This window comes from Phoca vitulina, unplaced genomic scaffold, assembly GCF_004348235.1.
Source record: "Phoca vitulina isolate PV1807 unplaced genomic scaffold, GSC_HSeal_1.0 scaffold40, whole genome shotgun sequence".
Taxonomy (NCBI): Eukaryota; Metazoa; Chordata; class Mammalia; order Carnivora; family Phocidae; genus Phoca; species Phoca vitulina.
The window spans coordinates 9,120,735-9,142,276 of record NW_022589743.1 but is presented as its reverse complement, the minus strand read 5'-3'; the positions used below and the strand labels follow the sequence as shown (position 1 = coordinate 9,142,276).

General features: G+C 40.7%; 1 protein-coding gene across 3 annotated transcripts; it reads left to right on the top strand.

Annotated features, from left to right (window-relative positions):
• The first annotated feature begins 454 nt into the window (after nucleotides 1-454).
• On the top strand, nucleotides 455-5,839 carry TMEM100 (transmembrane protein 100). 3 transcript variants are annotated; one of them, XM_032428769.1, is made up of 3 exons: nucleotides 455-599; nucleotides 3,425-3,522; nucleotides 4,947-5,839. In XM_032428769.1, the coding sequence occupies exon 3, from the start codon at nucleotides 5,013-5,015 to the stop codon at nucleotides 5,415-5,417; it is 405 nt and encodes a 134-aa protein (XP_032284660.1). In that variant the 5' UTR covers nucleotides 455-599; nucleotides 3,425-3,522; nucleotides 4,947-5,012; the 3' UTR covers nucleotides 5,418-5,839. The 3 variants fall into 3 exon arrangements, with proteins under 3 accessions (XP_032284660.1, XP_032284658.1, XP_032284659.1); XM_032428767.1 differs by having other exon boundaries at nucleotides 3,379-3,522; XM_032428768.1 differs by lacking the exon at nucleotides 455-599 and adding an exon at nucleotides 3,022-3,034 and having other exon boundaries at nucleotides 3,379-3,522.
• The last annotated feature ends 15,703 nt before the right edge of the window (nucleotides 5,840-21,542 follow it).

The following is a 21,542-nucleotide window of genomic DNA, read 5'->3' as shown; positions in this document are numbered from 1 at the left end:
TCCATGGTGCCTTGCCATCCTCTGATGAAGAGCGCAGATAAGACCACTGCTGACTGGGACTTTAGGGAAAGGGTCCACACAAGAAACCACACGCCATTTTCACCATGAATCCTCCTCTTCAATTACTCCTCTTCTTACATGCATATTAGGATGAAAGAGATTAGTTTACACCCCACTCCCCATGCCCACATACCTCCCGAACCCCACACCCGCCTGGAAGTATAGAACAAAGATGACAAATTCTTTTCTGCAGGTTCCAAGTAGGACAGAGGAGTATCAGGATGGGGGCTTTGTAGGGAACATCTTGAAAATGAAAGCCTGAATGAGGCTATAAAGAGAGTAAAACAAAGCAGGACATTCTTTTCAAACTTGGTTCCCTTTTTAAAAATATGGATAACATTCTCATACAGGGAAACCGAACAAAATGCAGCGGCACTTAAAGGATTTCCTCTCTCCAAGTTTTCTCCGGCCCCTTAATTGTGTTTAAGCCTTGTTGAGTACTTTGTTTACAGTCCCTAGTGTGGTGATTTGCATCCCCCTCTCTGAGTTGCTGTTGGCCGAGGCAGGCAGCTGTCTCAGTCGGATTCTGGCTGGGAAAGGTAAGAATCTTTGCCTTGCTTTTTGAAAGATCTGGGAAAAAATGTTGAATGCCTACAGAGGGGTAATAGGGGGTGGGGGGGGGGGGCATTGACTTAATTCACGCACTGGAAGCTTTCTGAAAAGTTCCCCAAACTTAAAAGAATCTCCTGGAGCCATGTGTTTTAAAAAGAACCAGAAAGATTTCTTCTCCCTTCTGAAAGGCTTGCAGAAAGAAGACTGGTTGCATTGTGGATAAGATTCTGCATTTGGGGGCAGGTGTCCCTTAAGGAATTCCCAAGGAGGTTTAGTATCTTATAGGCATAGAATGGAAGCAGGTAAAAATATTCAAAGACATCAGCACTGATCACTAGGAATTCTCCCTGAATTTCAACTCGAAGAGATAAAAGTCAGTTGAAACTGTGTGTGTCCGTGAGTATAATGATTGGTGCCTATTCTTCGTATACAACTTCTGTTTTATCCCAAAGCTTTCATCGTCTTTGTATTTATCAATACAAATCATTGGTTGTCTACTTAGAGTCTGAAGATGTGCATCTGTGTATCTAGGCATATGCACACTCTCTGTGAAGAATTAGGGTGAATGAGATGCTTGGAGCCTGGAAAGGCTGAAGAATGCTTTGGTGTTACAAGTAATGACAGACTTGCCCCCGTTCCCAGCACACAGATACACTCACTGTCCCTTATTACAGATTCAGTCAAGGGCTCACTGTGGAAAAATGGTGCCTCTGGTTTCTCTCTGGTGAAAGTTGGATTCATTACCTTTGATTTTGGTAATAGGGGACTATGATATTCAACAGGGTAAGGTGATATTGAGAGCTTCAGTGGGTTTACTGGATTATTTTGGGGGGAAAGAGACCTATGCTAGGAGATGGAGAGGAACTGTGCCCAAAGTCCACACATTGCAGATGGGAGGGATTGATGCTCTTATAAGGAGCGTCCCCAAAGCCTCCAATGTATGTAGCCAGCAGCCTCCGTATCACCATCTTCCCAGGGCAGTGTTGGCAAGTGCTGAAATGCCCTGGTCCTAAGCATCCCTTATCTTTGACACCAGCATTTCTCCTGGATGATGGCTCTGTCTCTTGTGGCCCCACATTTTAAAAGTACAAGGATGGCAGCTAGGAGGACCTCCAGGTAGTCAGGGTTCTCAGCACGCTGGTCTCCCCTTACTTGGTGAAGTCAGGCCTCAGGGACTTTTCAACTTCAGTTTTTTTGTTTTTTGTTTTTTTGCGATGAAGAAGCCCTCTCTCTGACTTCCATTCTAGAAAAAAGGACCTCTGTTCCCTCCCCCTTTATGACAAAATCATCAAAGTATTTTTACTAGATGCAGGAGGCTATCTTAGAACAGAAGGGAGATGCCTAGGAACATCCAAGCCCTGCACCAATAGTTAAAGAAATCTAACAACCCCAAGAGGAAGAAGGGAACAAATCTCTTCCGAGATCTAATTCACATTTGTAGATTCGCCATATTAATTAAAAAGAAATTATTAAAACTTGCAGAGATTAAAATATAGAGGATGGATAACATTTAGCTACAGAAGTATAGGGATGAGCTTTTAATAGTGTCCCAGTACTATCTCATTTTTCTCTCAAAAAGGCAATCTCTAGGGCTTTAAAATTTCCAATAGCTTATCTGTAAAAAAAAGTATAAACCTGTAAGGCCACTTGGGGAATGGGCGGATATAAACCTTTAACTTTATTGTTTGAGAGTGTGATGCATCAAGCCATGTCTGCTTGAATGTTTAAAATATCTTTCTCCTAAAAGTGGGCCAAGGAGCAGCAGATTGGCATCAGCCAGGAGCTTGTTACAGACCTACTAAATCAGATTCTACAGTTAACGAGCTCTCCACATGATTTATGTGCCCATTAAAGACTGCGGTTCAAAATAAGGGTTTCTTTCTTTCTGTGTGAACTTTGTGAGATTATTTAAACCCTCCAAGCCTCATGTATAAACTATTTATAAACTCATTTGTAAACTAGTGAGAATTAGTGTTAATGCATGCAGACTGTATGTCACATCCATAGTAGATCCTCTCTGTACATGACAGCGATGATGGTGATGATAATTTCCGCATTGCCAAAAGTACTCACCTCCTAGCATGAGAAGTAAGTGATCATGTTTAAATCAAGATGATTGGTTTCTCCCTCAACCATAGTGTTTGCATCCCCCACCCTCATTCCTAAGTGAATTAATATCAAACAAGGGAGGTTTTAAGCTTCGCATGGCCCCACACACGTATAAATAAAGAATACTGGGGAAGCCTAGGAACGTGGATTTTTGCAGGCTTATAGGCTGAATTCAGCTGCCCCATGATTTCACAGCTGTTCCTGCTGCCCTACAGAGTCTGTCCCTTCGGCTCTGTCCCCTCAGCTGGGTCTGCAGAGCTGACTCGGGGATTTTCTTATGAAAATGCCTGATGGGTGGGAGGAAGATCTGGAGGTTAGCTGGGGAAAAAATGAGTAATGCAAAGCCGTCTACTTAGTAAATGCTGCAAGAGAAATAAAAGTAAAAGCTGGCTCCTGTCTCTGGGGACTCTAGAATGATTCTGACTTATCATGTCACTGAGCAGAGTTGGGGGAAGCCAAAACTCGAAATCTGCTGGCAAGGAAGAGAACGAAGGAAAAAAAAATGACAGGGAGGGGCAATCCGGAGGGGGAGGAAATAAAAAGAGAGAGAGGGAAAGACAAGCGTCATTTAGGAACAGAGGTAGAGTGAAAGAAGGAACTCCAGGATCTGAAACCAACCATACAGCACAGTATTTTTCTATCTTTTCTTTTCCCCAGAGGAGATTCTTGTCCTGTCATTTTATTGACAGACGTGCTATTACAGGCTCTTTTCGCAGAAGTTGACTGAAGAAGCTCAAGCGCTGCTGATTCTTCCCTCCCAAGTTCGGTGGCTCCCCTGATAATGGATTGCTTTTCTCGGAGGTATGTGTGTGTCGTTTGGGGACAGATCTTCATTTGCAAGTTAGCTTATGCCTCAGCTTTGGGGGAAAGACTTTTTTTTGCTTTCAGACATAATCTCAAATATCCTTTTACTGGCCTAGTAATGATACTAGGGTATCATTGGACAGCAGTGATTAATTTTGGTGACTAAAAATTACAGGCAGACAGGCAGTTCTAATATTTAGCTTCATTGCACAGGGAGTGATATGCTGATTTGGGCTTGAATTTGTTTTCAGTGGATGCTTAATACGTTCAAAGTATTAATCTCATTGAAGTAGTCTCAAGAATCTTCCTCTAAATTTCTTCAGTGACTGCAATTGCTCGATCCTTTAGCTGCTCTGTCGCTTCTCAGAGACAAAAGAGAATGACTTAACATGTCTGAACAGCAGACAAGAGCATTCACTGATTTCTCCTAGGCAGCATTTCAACCAGACGCTTTTGACCAAGAGTTTCAGATTTTGTCCTGAAGTGTTCCGGTTCAAAATATCCAGAAAGGTATATCGCAGCAAGGGCATGGGAAAATAAAGAAAGTCTAAAACTTTGCTGAAAATCTAGCATGCTTATTTTTTAATACATGTCATGGTCCGCATAGTGTTGAAATTCCTTGTTGAGTTCCATGGAAAATTTTGAATTGACAGCTCGTTACTCTAAGAGTTAATCTTACTTTAATGTAAGAAAGTACAAAATCATATCCTACAAAACTGAATCCCCCCCCCCAACTTTTCCTTTTTCAAATGGATTGGAAGGTATAGCCCCATTTCAGATCACAAATCCTGGTCCTATTGCCACTGAATTTTTGCTGACCTGCAACCCCACCGCGGTCCCAGGACACATGTTGCACTGTTAAATAGTTACCACAATAAAGACCTGCTGACGGTCATCTGCTATAGGAGAACCTCGTTCGCACACTGTCTGCTGGTCTTGACACTGATTTGGTGGGCAGTGAATGAGTGATAGTTTGGAATGCATGTTATGCCTGAAAACATTGGCAGAGTCTAAGTTGCTATGAGTTTTGGAATGAGCCGTGCAAAGGATTGTTTATAGTGTATTCTCCCCATGAAAGAGGCTGTCTTTTGGATTAGGATTGAGACTTTTCAGTGCATTTAGAGGAATGAGAAGCAATAGACAGAGCGGAAAGCCTTGTAAAACATTTGTAGATCGTCAGGGTATATTAAGCACTGTAAAGTGCTTCCTGCTTTTTATATCTTCCCTTTTTTAATGGCTATCGCTTTATCTTGCTTTTTGCAAAGAGAACGCAAACAATCAGGGGAAAAAATATGAAAGTTGATTTTCACATGCATTTGTGTCTCCTAGAAAAGACCCCAGAGATGTTTCCCCAGCTCTTCACTTCTACTTACAGAGCTCACTCTGATGCATTTACCTGATATGTTCTGTCTCCTCCACAGCTTCCACCCTGGAGAGAACCCCCAGGTCTAGTCTGTGAACCCAGCTAGGAAACATCACTAGTAAAAATGACTGAAGAACCCATAAAGGAGATCCTGGGAACCCCAACATCTTCCAAGCCTGTGACAATGGAGAAGAGCCCCAACACCGAAGCGGTGGTCACCACAGTCCCCTTGGTCAGTGAGATTCAGTTGACGGCGGCTACAGGGGGTGCTGAGCTCTCCTGTTACCGCTGCATCATCCCCTTCGCTGTGGTGGTCCTCATCGCTGGAACAGTGGTCACTGCTGTGGCTTACAGCTTCAATTCCCATGGCTCCATCATCTCCATCTTGGGTCTAGTCCTCCTGTCATCTGGACTTTTTTTGTTAGCTTCCAGTGCCCTGTGCTGGAAGGTGAGGCAGAGGAGCAAGAAAGCCAAGAGACGGGAGAGTCAGACGGCTCTTGTGGCAAATCAGAGAAGCTTGTTTGCTTAGGACTGAATCCCCAATGGGATATGTGGCCTGAAAACTTTCTCTCAGTGTGCCATCCAATTCACGCAGAACTAGAGTGGGAGAGAATGAACGGTGCAGTGGGAGAGAATGAACGGTGCATTGGGAGAGAATGAATGGTGCATTGCAGGAGACCAGAGGGATGGGGGTGAATTGAGTGTGGGAGGGTAGAGGGGGTTCTGTTTTATGAAGAACCTACTTGTGTCTTCTTTAATGACAAACTTAACTCTAAGGGCTATTTCTGAGACTGAAAAATCAGCTTTTTCTCTATATTAGACATTTGAGGGGTCATGGGAGGTGCACAGCATTAGACGATGTTCAGTTCACCTTGGAAAGTAGCCAAGGAAAGATGAGAAAATAAATAGTCAGATAGTTCTGGCATACCAGCGACCTGCCTCAAAAAAAAAGAAAAAGAAAAACCCACACTTTAAAGAAGTTGTATCATAAAAAAATATTCTGCCAAGAGTCTAAATCACCTCGGACTTTGCATCCTTCTATGAAATTCTGTGATAATTTTTTTAATAAGCTGATTCTCTGGCATCTATTTTTTTTTTTTTTTTGCTTTCAATAACTCATCACTGGTGGTACTTTTTCTTAAAGAAAAACTAATATTTTTTATGTTTTAACATTGGACAGTTTTAGATGATCTTAATGAGTCAGAAGTTAAAAGAGCTTAATGTAGCTACTAAATGACATGGGGGGTTAAATTAATATTAAAATAATCCAACCTAGCACTTTTGACGATTTTTATATAAAGTTTAATGTACATTTCATTCAAAATAATAAATACTTATTGCTGCTGAAATTTCTTAAATGCTTGTTGCTGTTGTAGTTATGTTTACTGCAGTTCCAAACTGCCCATCTTCCCTTGCCTCGTTGGCAATGTCTCAAATGTATTTCTCTCAAATGGGCATGTTGCTTCTCCCTAACTTGTCTAAAAGATTTTTATTTTTTATTATACCATTCTTTTTTTTTTTAAGATTTTATTTATTTATTTGACAGAGAGAGACACAGCGAGAGCGGGAACACAAGCAGGGGGAGGAGGAGAGGGAGAAGCAGGCTTCCCGCTGAGCAGGGAGCCCGATGCGGGGCTCGATCCCAGGACCCCGGGATCATGACCTGAGCCGAAGGCAGACGCTTAACAACTGAGCCACCCAGGCGCCCCTTATTATATCATTCTTTTATGACTTGTGAAGAATAATATTATGTTCACTACATTCTAAACAACTTCTATGCCGTTAACAATTAGGAATACAGTGCCTGGAGTCAGGAATTTTATAATGTGTTATTAAATGTGCATTAACTATTCAATCAGTTGTTAAATATTTGCTTCACCTATTTTTGAGCATCAACTATATGTCAGGCATTGTGTAGATTCTTAGTCTGCTTAACTGAGTTAGTTCTAATACAATGCAAATAAGATCACTGCTTGATTTCTGTGGATATTGAGCTATTCTACACCCAGCTAGGACTCTACCCCAGAACGCTTGCCAGGAATATCCCTAGTCTATGTTGTTTAAACCACATGAAACTAGTATGGGAAGACAGTCAGACATGAAGCCTTTCTTAAACCTTGGAAATGCGAAGCAAAACAAAACAAACCTCACATGGCAGGAGCCCTGTGGCACTGACTATAGCCTGTAGTTTTGTTAAGGGGAGAAACCTTGATGGCCTCGTTTCTCCTGGCTTTGAAGGTCAGATGGTGCAAGCCTGGAGTTGTTCATTATAGTAGAGTACACCACAATTATCTTAAATGCATGCACATCCACACTCCTCGGGCCAAATGCAAGTATGTAGTATCAGGTTGGTTTCAATGGGAGGGAGTCTGTGCTTTGACATGCCTCTTTTCTGCTCAGAATATTCAAAGGCTCCCCATTGCTGATGAAGAAATTTCTCAGGCAAGTGTTCAAGGTTCTCCACTATCTGATCCAAACAGATGTATCCAGCTTTCACTTCACTCCAGCCCGAAAACTCATGAGTTAGCCAGATCAGACTATTCACCATTCTGAATCAGACTGTGGTTTCCTGCTTCCATGTATGTTCAACTTCTGTTTTCCCTCCTCCATAATGCCATCCTGTCCCTCTCCGTCTCAGTGTCTCCAAATCCTGCTTCTCATTAGAGCTCCAGCCTAAATGCAACCCCTTCCTAAAAAGCCTTCCCTTTTATCTCAAAGTAATTACTCCTTTGAGAGTCTTTACTTATTTACTCTCTGATGGCACCTTTCATTTTCTACCATGTTGGTGGCATAAATGTTTTATCCTCTTCCAAAGCTCCTTAAAAGGGATGATGTCTTTTTTTTAACCCTCATGTGATGCCAAATACAATATCTTGCACAGAGTACGTACTCAATAAATGTTTGCTAAATGAACTAAAGAATGAAAAATCAGAAAGCGAGTGGTTTATCTAGAATCACAGTCCATTTATTTTACTCTCTTAAAAGAAAATATTTTAGTTCTCAACTCTCCCCAAATAGGTCATCCTACTCCACCCTGCCTCAACTGTAAGCAACAGGTGTAGGTGAGTATTTACTACCGTCATACTTCTCCAGCCACACCTGCCCTTCAAAATGCTTGATGAGCAAACTCATGAATGATTTCAGGCCACCAGGGGGCCTCCTGCTGCTACCTGAGTCCCAAAGGAAACACTGGAATGACAAATTATAACTGAAATGGAATCATATCTGGACATAGCACTATCTCTCCTAAATGTGAGGAGTTGGAGAAGATTCTCCACCGAGGCCACTACTACTCTCCTCCCTAAGCCACTTCACAAGGCTACATCTGGGTCCCCCTAGTCAGTAGAGGAGCCCTGTCTGGGAGCCTTCAGTCCCATTAAAGGGTTACACACCTCTGCAAAACTGTAAGGCACAAAGATTGTCCTATGCACTGTGAATTCCAACTCCCATGAGGGTGAATTATGATATCACAATTATTTCATAACATATGTCTTTACTGGGCAAAGTTTATCTTTTCAAATGGTTGATAAGCAGATATGGAATGCATACATAAGCATGATGCAGGTATATAGGTATTAAAAAGATAACCTGGCCCAATCCTGGAGCATCAGAAACCAGCTGTATCACCCAGCTGAATAACCCTAAACCCCACACATCCTGGGTCACACAAGGACAACTTTTAACCTCATCCTGTGCAGCAGGTCTCTACCTAGGTGAGAATCATAGCCACCCAGGTAACTCTGTGCTTCCCACCTTGTCTTGGTTAATCTTGGGAATCTCGCCTAGAGAAGATGGTCAAGGTCATATGGATCAGGCACGTGGCTGAAGCCAGAGCATAAGCCCAGGAGAGCTAGACCACAAATCCTCAAACCTACCTCTTTGCACCATCACCACTCATAAACGGGCTGGGGGGAGATCTCCTGGTCTCCTGGGAAGTATTTTGGTTCTGAACTTAGAAGATCTGATTATAAATCCCAGTTCTCCTGTTAAGCTAGTCAGATGACCTTGAGTAGTTAAGCCTCATCGTTAAAGTAAGGTTAATTTTTAAGAAATGATTTAGATTTTGTAAACTATAAAGTACTACATAATTGCAAAATTGCTATTTATGGTAATATCTAATGTTGACTTTAGCCTCTTTCTCTACTTATTATCCCAACATGTCATTAAGCGTCAAGCAGCCCCCTGTTTTGGTTAATTGACTTTAATCAGTCACTTTGTTTAACCTTGACATTATCCATAAAGGCTTTCTAGACCCAAAATATTCCAAGGAAAGCTCCTGTTCCAAAGATGAATCATCACTACATTTCCTTAATATTGTTATAATTTTCAGTGCTTTCACATACGTTGGAATTACTGTAAAGGTATATGTAATAGGGACATTCAATTAGGTGCCCTCAACATAAAAGAGATTATATATATTATAAAATTATATATATTATTAAAAAAAATCCTTTCTTCCCCCCCTGCATTGCCATTCAAGCCAATTTTGTCCTAGGCTGCCCCGCAGAAAGGAAGACTAAAGGCAGAAATCTAAAGAGAAACAAAAGAAGTACACTCCTAGTGCCTGGCTTTTGAGCTTCCAAGGGCATCCCAGTGATTTAGGGGTTATCTACAGAATTGTCAAGGGTAGTTTGTTTATAGTTGATTTTTACATTACTCCCTGACTTTAGTACTTAATCTTGTGTACAACAGTATTCAACTGTACCTGATGTTACCCAACATTCTCCATCACACTTTGAGGCTGGAAGGGCATGTGTCCACCCAGCTCTTTGCAAACCATTATTCAGAGAGGATAAGTGACTTGTTCAGTCAAGGTCTCACAGCCTTGGACCAAAATGTTGACCAGATATTGTAGTTATCCCAGATATACACCAAGCCACAATAGATACCATTTCTAGAATGTCTCTTTAGGAAAGGAAGACAATAAAGGTGTTCTGACATGGACTTTTGAAAAATTCTTTTTGAAGTATAATGTACATAGAGAAAAGTGTGCAACTTAGTGAATTTCACAAACCTGTAGAGCTAAAACCCAGATGAAGAAACTAAATGCAGCAGCTTCTCCAAGCCCCCCTTAAATCTACTTCCAGTCATTATCTTTCTGGGGGAACACTATTCTCACCTCTAACACATAGAGTTGTTTTGCCCATTCTTAAACTCCATATAAATGGAATCATACAAAGTGTACTCTTTGTGCCTGGCCTCTTGATGTGCCATCATTTCCAAGATTAGGTTATAAAGACACTGAGGCCTTTGCCTTGATGTTTCTCTCTCTCTCTCTCTCTTTCTCTCTCTTGCCTTCATCTGGGAGAAGCCCTCTGCTATGTCTTGAGGACACTCAGGAAGCTGTAGAGAGGCCTGTGTAGTGAGGAATTAAGGCCTCCAGCTAATAGCCAGAGAGGAGCTGAGACCTACCAGCAACTACCTCAGTGAACCTAGAAGTAGATCCTCCCACAGTGGAATCTTCTGATGACTGTATCCCCAGCTGACAGCCTCACCAAAACTTCCTAAGACACCTTCAGCCAGAACCACACAGTCAGGGTTGAATTCTATGATTTTTGTGGGCCCTGGGCACTTTTGTCTCTCTGGGCCCTTTCTTTCACTTGAAAGAAAAAGAAAAAGAAAGAAGGAAAGAAGGAAGGAAGGAAGGAAGGAAGGAAGGAAGGAAGGAAGGAAGGAAGGAAGGAAGGAAAGAGAGAGGAAGGAAGGGAGGAAGGAAAGAAAGGAGGGAGGGGAGGGGACGGAAGGGAAGGGAAGGAGAGGGGAGAGGAGGGGAGGGGAGGGGAGGGAAGAGCAGGACGATGTATTTCACTTATTGCAAGAAGAAAATTGTACTGAAAAGTATTGTGGGCTCTAGGCACTGCACATACTGGACCTAATGGATAAATTGGCCCTTTACTCAGCTAAGTCACTCATGGATTCCTGACCCACAATAACTGGGAGGTAATAAATGTGTGTTGTTTTAAGTTACTACGCTTTAGAGTAATTTGTTATTCAGCATCAGATAATACTGTGCTCTTGTGAAATTTCCTCTACGTGACTTTTGGTGTACATACATACACATCTCTGTTGAGAATATACCTAGGAGTGGATTTCCTGGATTAAAGGGTAGGTGTGTGTTCAGCTTTACTGCCAGAGTTTTCGAAAATGGTAAGATCAATTTATTCTTTCACCAGCACTGTAAGAGAGTTCTGGATGCATTACATCATCATCAATTTTTAAAATATTTTCAATCTTCCATTTTAGTCATTGTGGTGGATGTAACACTTGCTCTTAAAGTATATATTTTAAAAAAGGGATGTGGCACCAGAAGCTGGGCTCTACTAGGGCAGAGCAGGCTAGAGGTGGGAGAAGAGATTAGAGTGGAAAAATACGAATTAGATTTAGGCTTTGAAAAAGCAAAGCAGCAAGACATAAATTCTCCAGGAAGTGCTCTGGAGACCAGAAACCAGGCTAAAGACTGAGAGTTGAGTTCTCCATGCTAACAACATTTATAGAGTTCTCACTATGCTCCAAGCATCATGCTCTGAGCTTTGCGTGGATGAGCTCATCTGATCCTCAGCCCAGTCCAATGAAGGAAGTACTATTATCACCTCCATTTGATAGATGAGGACATGGAGTCACAGATTAAGCCAAGTAATTGAGATCACACAGCTAGTAGAGTAGGGTCTGAGTTCAGATTCTAGAACCCACTCACTTATCCACCATGTTGATACTCTCTGGTACACAGTAACCTTCCAATACCTGATTCTTGAATAAATGTCCCAAACAGAAGCTGAGCAACACAGGGTCAAGAGTTTGAGCTAAAGCTAAAGAGTGAGTCAACAGTTTTGAGAAACCAGGACTCAAAAGGTAGATGATTACTGAATCATTTGCCATCTGAAGCCACATCATCTTATAATAACTCCCATATATTTGCAGCATTTTGCACCTTTCAAGACACTCCTATTAGCAAACATAGGACTGACTCAGGACCCCAGCCACATCTTCTGCCACCAAATCTGGTGCTTGCATTCTCAGCATCCTTGAGTTTCCTGTGTGGAAAATTCAAGACTCAGAATTATCAGCCAGCCCCAGCCCAAAACTGGAGGCTGGGTGTGATGGAAGTGCATAGCAGGAAAACTTGACATACTTTAGGGGGAATCAAAGAAGGCTTCCTGCAGGTGGTGACTTGATAAGAGCAGGACAGGTAGAGGAGTTGGCCAGGTGATAGGAGTAAGTAAGGAGAAGCAATCAGGGATACTCCCAGAGGGAACACCCAGAGTGAGTGCTGAAAGGTCATGGGGAGAGCTAGCCCTCAGCCTCTCTACCTCACCAGATCGCTATAAGGCAACAATGAAAAAACTCCTTAAGGGGATTTATCAATTACAAAAATCTGTCCAAGCAAAGAGGCTCAGTAACTCTAATGTAGGATTCAAACTTACGACTAGAGAATCAAATGTTCAGGTTCTAATTGAGCAGAAATACTTCACTTTAATGTATGAGCACTATGGGGATGGTGAATAAAAAATATTATCATAACTAAAATCTTCCTCATCATCATTTCAATAATTATCCTCCCTGAAGATGGTGTAGCACTCTGGTTAAAGGCTGGACTCTAGACACAAAGTGCCTAGACTTGAAATTCAGTTTTACCACTTCCTTGCTCTGTGTCCTGTACAAGTAAACTTGTACCTCAGTTTCCTCATCAACAAAATAGGAATATTAATGGTATACCTCATAGGGTTGTAATAACTATTAACTGAGTTAATAGATAAAAAGTGCTTTATGTCAATGACTGGTACTCAATATATTAAGTGGTACTAGCATCTATCTTAAAGTTAATTTTAAAGCATAGCTGATATGCTTTGAGGGAGTTTTATGACATAGAAAGCTACAGAAGTTACCAGAAAATCAGTTCAAATGAGGTATTAGTAGAAAAAATGGCAGTTTACCTCATGAGAGAAATTGTAAACACAGAGAAAATGGGTTGACATAGAAATTTGCATTTGGTCATATCTGGCAAGAGCACACCCCCTCCAAATCCATCTACATATCAATGTTTCATTTTCTCAGTCAGAAGCTGTTTATGGTTCAGCATATTCATATCCAAATTCACATATCTCAAAAATAACCCTGATGCCATCAAGCTACCTGATAGAGGGCTGGTTAGCATTTGGACAGTGCTTTGATGTAGGCATAGCGATTTCATATTCATTGCCTTGCTAACTCTTTCCAGAAGCTCTGTGAAATATTATCCTCATGTTGAGATGGGAAAATTGAGGCTTGGAAAGGTTAAATGGTTTGCACATGATCAAACATTATATATATATGACAGAAATAAGACTCACACCCTGATCCAGGTCTTCTGTCTTTCTATTCCACCTTGCCCCTGCCTCGCTAACCTGGGCATTGTAGGTTCCTATGGAATGTCCTCCCTTGGGGCTCTATGCCCCCTGGCCAGACAGCTAAGGATATTTCAACAAGTCTTGAAATTGGTTATACTTACATCTATGCTTTATTGTTCTTTCTGATTGAACACAGACATTTTTTAAAGAGTTAAGGTGTAAATTGAGATTTGCATCAACATCTGAAATAAATATATAGTTTTAAATCATGTAGAAAATATAATGTGATTATACAATGCACATTTTTCACTAACCAGCTCTTGTTGCTTTTGGGGGTTTGTTTGTTTTTGTTTGTTTGTTTCTAGATAATAGAAGCTTACATCTCCATAGAGCTTATGTTTCAAACAAGAGATTGTCTTTATCAGTGGTTCTCAAATGTCTGTCCAAGCCCTGACAACCTCAGACTCACCCAGAAGCTCTATAAGACCAGGATTCACAGGTGCTGACCTCAGAGACTCTGGTTCAGAAGATTCAAAATGGGACCCTAGATCTGTTAAAAACAAACAAAAAAATCCCAAAATATACCAGGAAATGAAAATTAATAACACAATATTTTTTCTATATAGACTGTTTTATTTCTCAATAAATTTATAATAAAGTAGAAGATTGGTAAGTATAGTTTTGTCAAGAGCGAGAAATCACATAGTACGGCAATATTTTATTAAAATTTAAGTGTGTATTCTCTTTATTCCAACTTTATTTCACTTCTGAAAACCTATCTGATCATAAGTTTTACATCTTTACATAGATGTAAAAGAACTCTAAGAATATTTATAGGACCACAATACACTGGAATGTTTTTCTCTGGAATCCTATTTCTACTTTTGTATTCAGATTCTCTTCCCACTTATGTTCAAAATAAACAACTGTATCATTAAAAAAATATATATTTCTTTCTGCATTGACAGCATTGGCACACACTTACCCAAAAACAACCTTTGAATGAATTATGGTACATCTGTATTACATATACTCTATAGCTAATAAAATGAATGAGGCAAATTGGTATATAGTAATATTAATTTGGAAGGGTGTCTGCAATACATTAGTGAAAGGCAAATTTTCAACTAATATTTATCATATGCCATTCTTGTAAAATAAATTGGAAGTGTATTTGAGCTTGTTTAAATAAAAACTATAGAAGAGCCCATGGTGAATCTTCAAGAGGATGTCCATCATTGGAGTGTTACTTCAAGGAAAAGGAGACAATTTTTCTTTAGACTCCTCTAAATTGTTTTGATTATTATAATAAGCAAAAATTAGCTTTAAAAGAATATAGAATGAGGGCGCCTGAGTGGTTCAATTGGTTAAGCGACTGCCTTTGGCTCAGGTTATGATCCTGGAGTCCCAGGATTGAGTCCCGCATCGGGCTCCCTGCTCATCACGGAGTCTGCTTCTCCCTCTGACCCTCCCCCCTCTCATGCTCTCTCTCAAATAAAAATTTTTTTTAAAAATCTTAAAAAATAAAATAAAAGAATATAGCCTGAGGGGGGGAAATAAAGTGGTACTTGGAGAAACATTACAAATAAAAATAAAGAGCTCGTTGGGGCGCCTGGGTGGCTCAGTCGTTAAGCGTCTGCCTTTGGTTCAGGTCATGATCCCAGGGTCCTGGGATCAAACCCCGAATCGGGCTCCCTGCTCAGCGAGGAGCCTGCTTCTCCCTCTCCCACTCCCCCTGCTTGTGTTCCCTCTCTCGCTGTGTCTCTCTCTGTCAAATAAATAAATAAAATCTTTAAAATAAAATAAAATAAAATAAAATAAAGAGCCCGTAAGTGATTCCAGTATGCAGCCATGTTTGGGAACTGTTGATTCAAGCCAGACTGGGATCCTCTCCATTCATTCATTCATTGGTTCTCTCACTTGCTTAATATTTACTGGGCATGTGTAATGTGTTAAACACGGGTAGGTGTCGAAAATCCAAGCATTAAAAAGAAACATTTTGTGATTGAATTAAGAAGGTCTGGCTAAGGTAGTTCAGGCATAAACTTTCTACAAAAACAAAAAAAGCCCTATAGGGTCAACGAGCCAATCTGTGTATTAACTACATATATTTGGATTCCTATACCTCTGGTATCAAGATAGAATGGGAACAAAGTGCCTATAGTAATTTGGAATAAATTCTGGTAAGAATCTTGAGTGTGAAAGTAATAGGAATATAATATACTCTATTACTTTCCCTTTCCTTTGTATTTAATCACGAATTTTTATAGGCTATGTGTTTGGTTTCATTGCATTAGTTGTGGTACGTTAGTAAATTAATGAATCATTAATAATTGAGACTATTCCCTCATGAGACAGCCACACCCTAAAAATACCCTTTGCCTACAAACCCTGAAGAGTAGTAGAGAAAACCCAAGCAGATGGCATTGAGAAAGCCCTTTGTGTGGTTTTAACATAGAATGGACAGGCCAGCACTGAGTCACAGTGGGTCTGATACCCACTGCTCACAGGTTCCCCAGCGTTTTCATTGGGAAGTAGCCCATGTCCAAAAAAAATAGAATTACCCTTTTGCTCCATCTCAGCCTCCTATCGAGAAAAGCAAACACAGATGATTTTCCATTTCAAGTTCAAATACAGAATGGATTGCTTCTTGTTTTGCTTGACTAGGGTAGTTAATGAGAGTTCAGAGACTGGCACCCTGCCAGGCACAAATTGGTTGGGATCACATTGTCAAACGAACCCAGAAAAAGAAACAGAGAGGAGGGGAGGGGTCGACCCAGAAAAAATGTACGTTTGGATAAGGCATGACTGTGATCATTGGTATTTCAGGCGTCCAACACATGTTGCCTTTCTGTACAGAGTGGCTAATCCAGAGCAAAAAGGGATCTTTGGAGGCAAGGTTTGTGTTGTTTCACTCCTCTGCAACCACACTCTATACTAAAAGTGCTTGCATCAAAGGAAGGCTGACAACACATTTTAGCACTTTCATGGTTCTAACTTAATCATGGCAGGAAGCTTTTCTGCTACTGGGAGAGCAAGTTGCGTCACTAGGAACATCTGACTCCAGGATCAAGTGTCCATCACTTTGCCTAAGGTCGTTAAAAAATACTAGGGTGTCACCTTACAACAGAAAGGCTTTGCCTGAGTAACAATTAAGAGGAAATGCATAGCATGATAAATAATTGAACAGGTGGATTAGAGAAATGCTTTTCCTGTGCAAATGAGAGGGGTGATGGACAGCTGTAAATCCAGCCTCTTTGGCCATCTTCCTCCACAGCCCAGAGCTCTAACTGGTTGAACTGCTCTTTTTTTTTTTTTTTCTTTTCCACTTTGCCTTTCTTGGTCGTTCAAGGATCTCTAGGGCCTCATGGAATCAGACAAGCTGCAGAGAAAGGCAACACCTCAGAAGTTCCCCAGAGCGGCTTTCAAGGGCCACCTGCCAGCGACTAATGCTGCAGGGAATTGCCCACTGAGAGGGAGAATATTGTGGATGTAGTTTGTGCAGGACAAGCTTGGCTGTAGATCAGATGGCAAGTCCGTCTGCTTGTATGATTTGAGAAATGCCCCGTTTGACTTGCTGCTGCCAAAACACCTGTGAAGCACAAGCTGAGTGTCACCTCCTCAAATAGGGTCTCCCATTCGGGTATTGAGCTTGTTTTCATCCCAGAAAAATAACATTGTTGAAGTCTCCAGAAAGGGGACACAGACTGCCAATTCATGGTGTCGTTCGTAGCAGCCCAAACAGCTTTGGTTATTGATATCCTGGAAATATTTAACACCAGAAAGTTCTCGTATCCTCAGACTGCTAACTGCCCACCAATAGATGCTTTACCAATAGAAGACAAAGGGGAGACAGAGACAGAGAGAGAGAGAGAGAGAGAGAGAGAAGGAATGAGAACAGAGGAAAAGAACACAGCAACTTTTGCAAACAAACCACCACCCTAGTTTCTATTTGCAGCCCAGCAGCAATATTTGAAGCCCTCAGTGAAAATAAAACCCTCAAGCTTGGAACTCCCGCTACCACAGCATATTTCTAAATGGTTACGAAAGGAGTCTGAGCATTCAGCCTGGCAATGCCCAAGATTCTTGGGCCACTCTGTGGTCTTGAAGACCACCAAGCAGACAGACCCTTGTTTTGCCAAGGCAGGACATGAAAAGAAGACAATACATGGGATGATAAGAAAGTCAGAGGGAGCAGATGACCCAGTGTAATGATTCCTATCTTCCAAAACAGGAAAGTTAACCACACTAGAATTGCATGGAGGCAGAATTTGAAGACAAAATAGAGTTTTTTTAAAGAAGAAATTTATAAGGAAAATTTCAAACATCTACTAATACAAGAGAGAACGGCCTAATGAACACCCAGGTCCCTACCACCTGGCTTCAATAATTATCAACTTGTGCCCAGTTTCGGTTCATTTGTACCCTCCCCTCAACTCCCATTTACCACCAAATTATTTTGGAATAAACCCCAGACAACACACAATGGATGATTTAAAAAACAAACTTTTATAAGGTTTATGAACTGGCTGTAGGTTAGTTAGCGAAGCTAAATACTATAGAAGACCAATTTGGATAATTCATTTTAGATAAATATTTTTTTAAAAAAAGCTGAAACAAGCTCTCCCTGAATTTTCAAACTAACTAAAATTTGCTTTCATACCAGTTTCATAAAACTTTTCCTGGTGGTTATCTGATGGCTAGATAGTGAGTTATACGCAAATAAACAGCAGACCTATCATCTTGCAGGACATGGAGTTTTGGAGAAACAAGGGTGGATTGTAATTGAGAAGGGTGGTGACTCCAGGAAAGGGGGCAAAATGTAGTGTGAGCTCACAGGGGGTGTGGAGGAGCATGGAGATCAGAGAGCCTCTGCCGGTTACTAAGGTTACTCCCTGGTCTGCAGCCAAAGCTGCTCTTTGATCCTCATCCTTCAGACCTTCTTATTAATATCCCCAGAGGGCTGCCCTTTCCCTCCTCACTCACCCAAACCAATTCGGAATCACAAAAGGGTAAGGAAGCTTAGAGGTGAGCATCTGAATATACTAACTTCCCTAGGCAGCTTTGTAGCTCTGTCTTGTCCCCTCTACTTCCACACCTCTGTGAAGGGGAGAAGTGGGAGCGAGACATTCAAAACCCCCATGGTGATTCACTTTCAATGTATTTAGTATATGCAAATATGGAATTAGCAAAGACATAAATTATGACATTGCTTAAGGAGTTTTAGTTTTAACTGTGTGAGGATTAATCACAGCATTGATACTTTGCAGCATTTAACTTCCCCTGGACATTTTAATTGTATTTTGATAAATGAAAATTAGGTTATATATTATTGCAGGGTTGCATACATTCGATTCAATAGAATTTGAAAGCTCCTATTGTATAGAGAGCACTGTTGTAAATGCCGAGGAAATAAAAAGTTGGTCACTGGGCTCAAGGAGCTTGCAATGCAACAGGATTCTACAGGCAAGTATACACATGGCCATAATGCCATCATAAGAAAGACAGAAGAAAAGGAAACAAATGTGAGTGACAAGAAATGTTATCAGCAGAGTGTGATGAAGATGCAGAGGGAAATGTCACTTATGTAGGAGAGCAGTGAATGAATCCTAAAAGTCTGTCAAGCTGGAGCAGGATCTCAATGAGAGAAATGGGGGTTGAGGAGAAGAAAGCATTTCAGGAAGAAGGAAAAGTGAAAGAAAAGGGAAATATATGAGAATAAGTGGGACGTGTTCAGGGAAACGCAGAATCCACGTTGGGAGGAAACTAGGTTCCCTTTGGGGAGGAGGAGCAGGATAGGATTTAAAAGGCAAGGTGATTGCATCAAGGCAAAAACCCTCTAGGGAGTTATATGCACAAAGCCTGAAGCAGGATTACCTGATCCTGGTTCTGACCCTGAGCTGAGTGATCGAGGATAAATCACTGAGACCCTTAACTTGAAGGTCTCTGCCTATAAAATCAGGATACAAACAGTGCCCATCTCTGGCTACTATTGTTTCATTCCCTTATCAGTGGGGTACAGCGAGGTTTCCCTGGATTGTGCAGAAGAGGAAAGGCTATTATAGTTCATAGGATATTGGGGAGGGGTTGAATGTGGCCACTCCATCTCCTGACCCTGAAGTGAGCTGATCCCAGGCAGGTCCGAAGGCTAGAGCTGTTCTAGATAAGGATAAGATTCTTCTGGAAGACTGCTTTTCTGTTGCTGACAGGACAGCAGAGTGTCGCCTGGATGGAAAAGCATTCTTGCAATCCCAGGGAGGCTCAGGCAGCAGCAGCATTCTGTGTTGACTTTGCTGGGGGTGGGGGAGGGGGGCACCTGCAGGGTAACTGCTGGAGAGGGACCCATGTTCTGAGGAGCCATGGCAGGACCTTCCCATTTTCAGTTAGTTTGCCTTATGACATGCGGCCAGCCCTGTCTCCATACACACCCAGCCCATAATACAACTCCTGAGGCACTTTCCAGTTGAAAAAAGTCTCAAAAGTGGAAAGAAAAAGGGGGTGTGGAGTGTGTGAGATGTGATGTGACCTGACAGCACTGGGATGGATGGGTCACCTCTCGGCTCCCTCCCCTTTCCTCCTGAAGGGGTGGAGTGAGAGCTGATGCCAATTTAATGGGTCACAACTGGGTGTCTCTCCCTTCCTGGAAGGCCTGGCAACATCTCTCCGACCATTGTGATTAGGAAGAAAGCATTCACAAGGATGATTATCTAATCAGGGAATTAGCCTTGGTTCATGAGACAAGCATTAGGGGACTCAAAAAATCTAATGGAAAAAAGACCCACATCAGGAAATAGCACCAGTAATCACACCCTGAATGATTATTATACACAAACACTATGAAGATTTGGGACAATTAATTGTAAATGATCATCAAATAAAATTGTCAGATATTTATCTTGAGTACCTACTCTATTAAAGGTACTACCAATTTCTCCTACTTGGTTTCCTCCCTTCAAGCCACTGCACTCTTGGGTTGAATTTGCTCAAATTATGGTCTAGGGGCCATCTGATTCCAAATTCCCTGGGGTGCTTGTTAAAAGTTTGGATTTCTGAGTATCACCTTACACCTATGGCATCAGAATCTCTGGGAGGCGAAACCCAGAAATATGAATTTAAAATACTTTTTATTAGAAAAATTTCAAGCATGTTCAAAAGTAAAAAGAAAAATATAATAAGCTACCACCTACTTATCACTCAGCTTTAATAATCATCAACCCATGGCCAATCTTGTTTGATAAATACCCCTATCCCAGATTATTCTGAAGTACCAGATATCACATCATTTCATCTATAAATATTTCAGTATGTATCTCTAAATAATAAAGAATTTTTTAAAAATCTAAATACATTTATTATACCTTAAGAAATTAACAATTTTCCTTTATATTGAACATCTAGTCAACATTCAAATTTCCCATGTTATCTCACAATTTGGGGTTTTTTAAAGTAGATTCCACACCCAACATGGAGCTTGAACTCATGATCCTGAGATCAAGAGTCACATGCTCTACTGACTAAGCCAGCCAGGTGCCCCATCTTACAATTTTTTGAATCAAAAACCAAAAAACTTCCCTACATCGCAATCGGTTGATACATCCCTTTTTCCTCCTGGAATACTCTTGTTCCACTCTTTGCTTCTTATTTGGGTTGTTTGTGCTGTAGAGTTTCCTTTAACCCCTGTAGTTCTCTTCAATATATTTAATAATGTTATATAATAATTTTATAATGTATATATTTTATTTATTGGTACTTTAGTATTTACTAGCAATTACATAATAGTTATTACTTTATATTATATATTTATATTATATAATATAAAACTATATATTTATATTAAATAATATAAAACTATTATATTTATATTAAATAATATAAAATTAGTAATTATATAATAATTACTAATAATTTCCTTATTATCATTTAAATGTAAAGCCTTGACCAGATTCAGATTTGGTGGTTTTGGCGGGAATACTTTGTAGGTGGTGTGAAGTATCAAATACTTCCATCTGGGGGCGCTAAATGTCTGGTTGTCTTTTTATAATAGTAGTAGTCATTAATAAACATTGCTCGGTTCCATTAACTCACTGGGGACTCTGGTTCTTTATTTTCAAAACAATCCAGATGAATTTTACACACATTAAAACTCTAAGAATTTAGGTCTCGTCCTTTTTCCATGCTGCTTGTAGAATTATCTTACAAAAAAGTAAATTCTCCTTTGCCCTCTAATAAACTCTTCTAATAACACAAGATTGAGGCCAAGCAAGACAGTCCTTCACAGTGTGGGGAGACAATATTAGTGTTGTATTTATTGTTACTTTTTTTAACTTAAA

Excerpts from the sequence above, each read along its gene's own strand:
- TMEM100 (XM_032428769.1), top strand. The coding sequence starts at position 5,013 with ATGACTGAAGAACCCATAAAGGAGATCCTGGGAACCCCAACATCTTCC.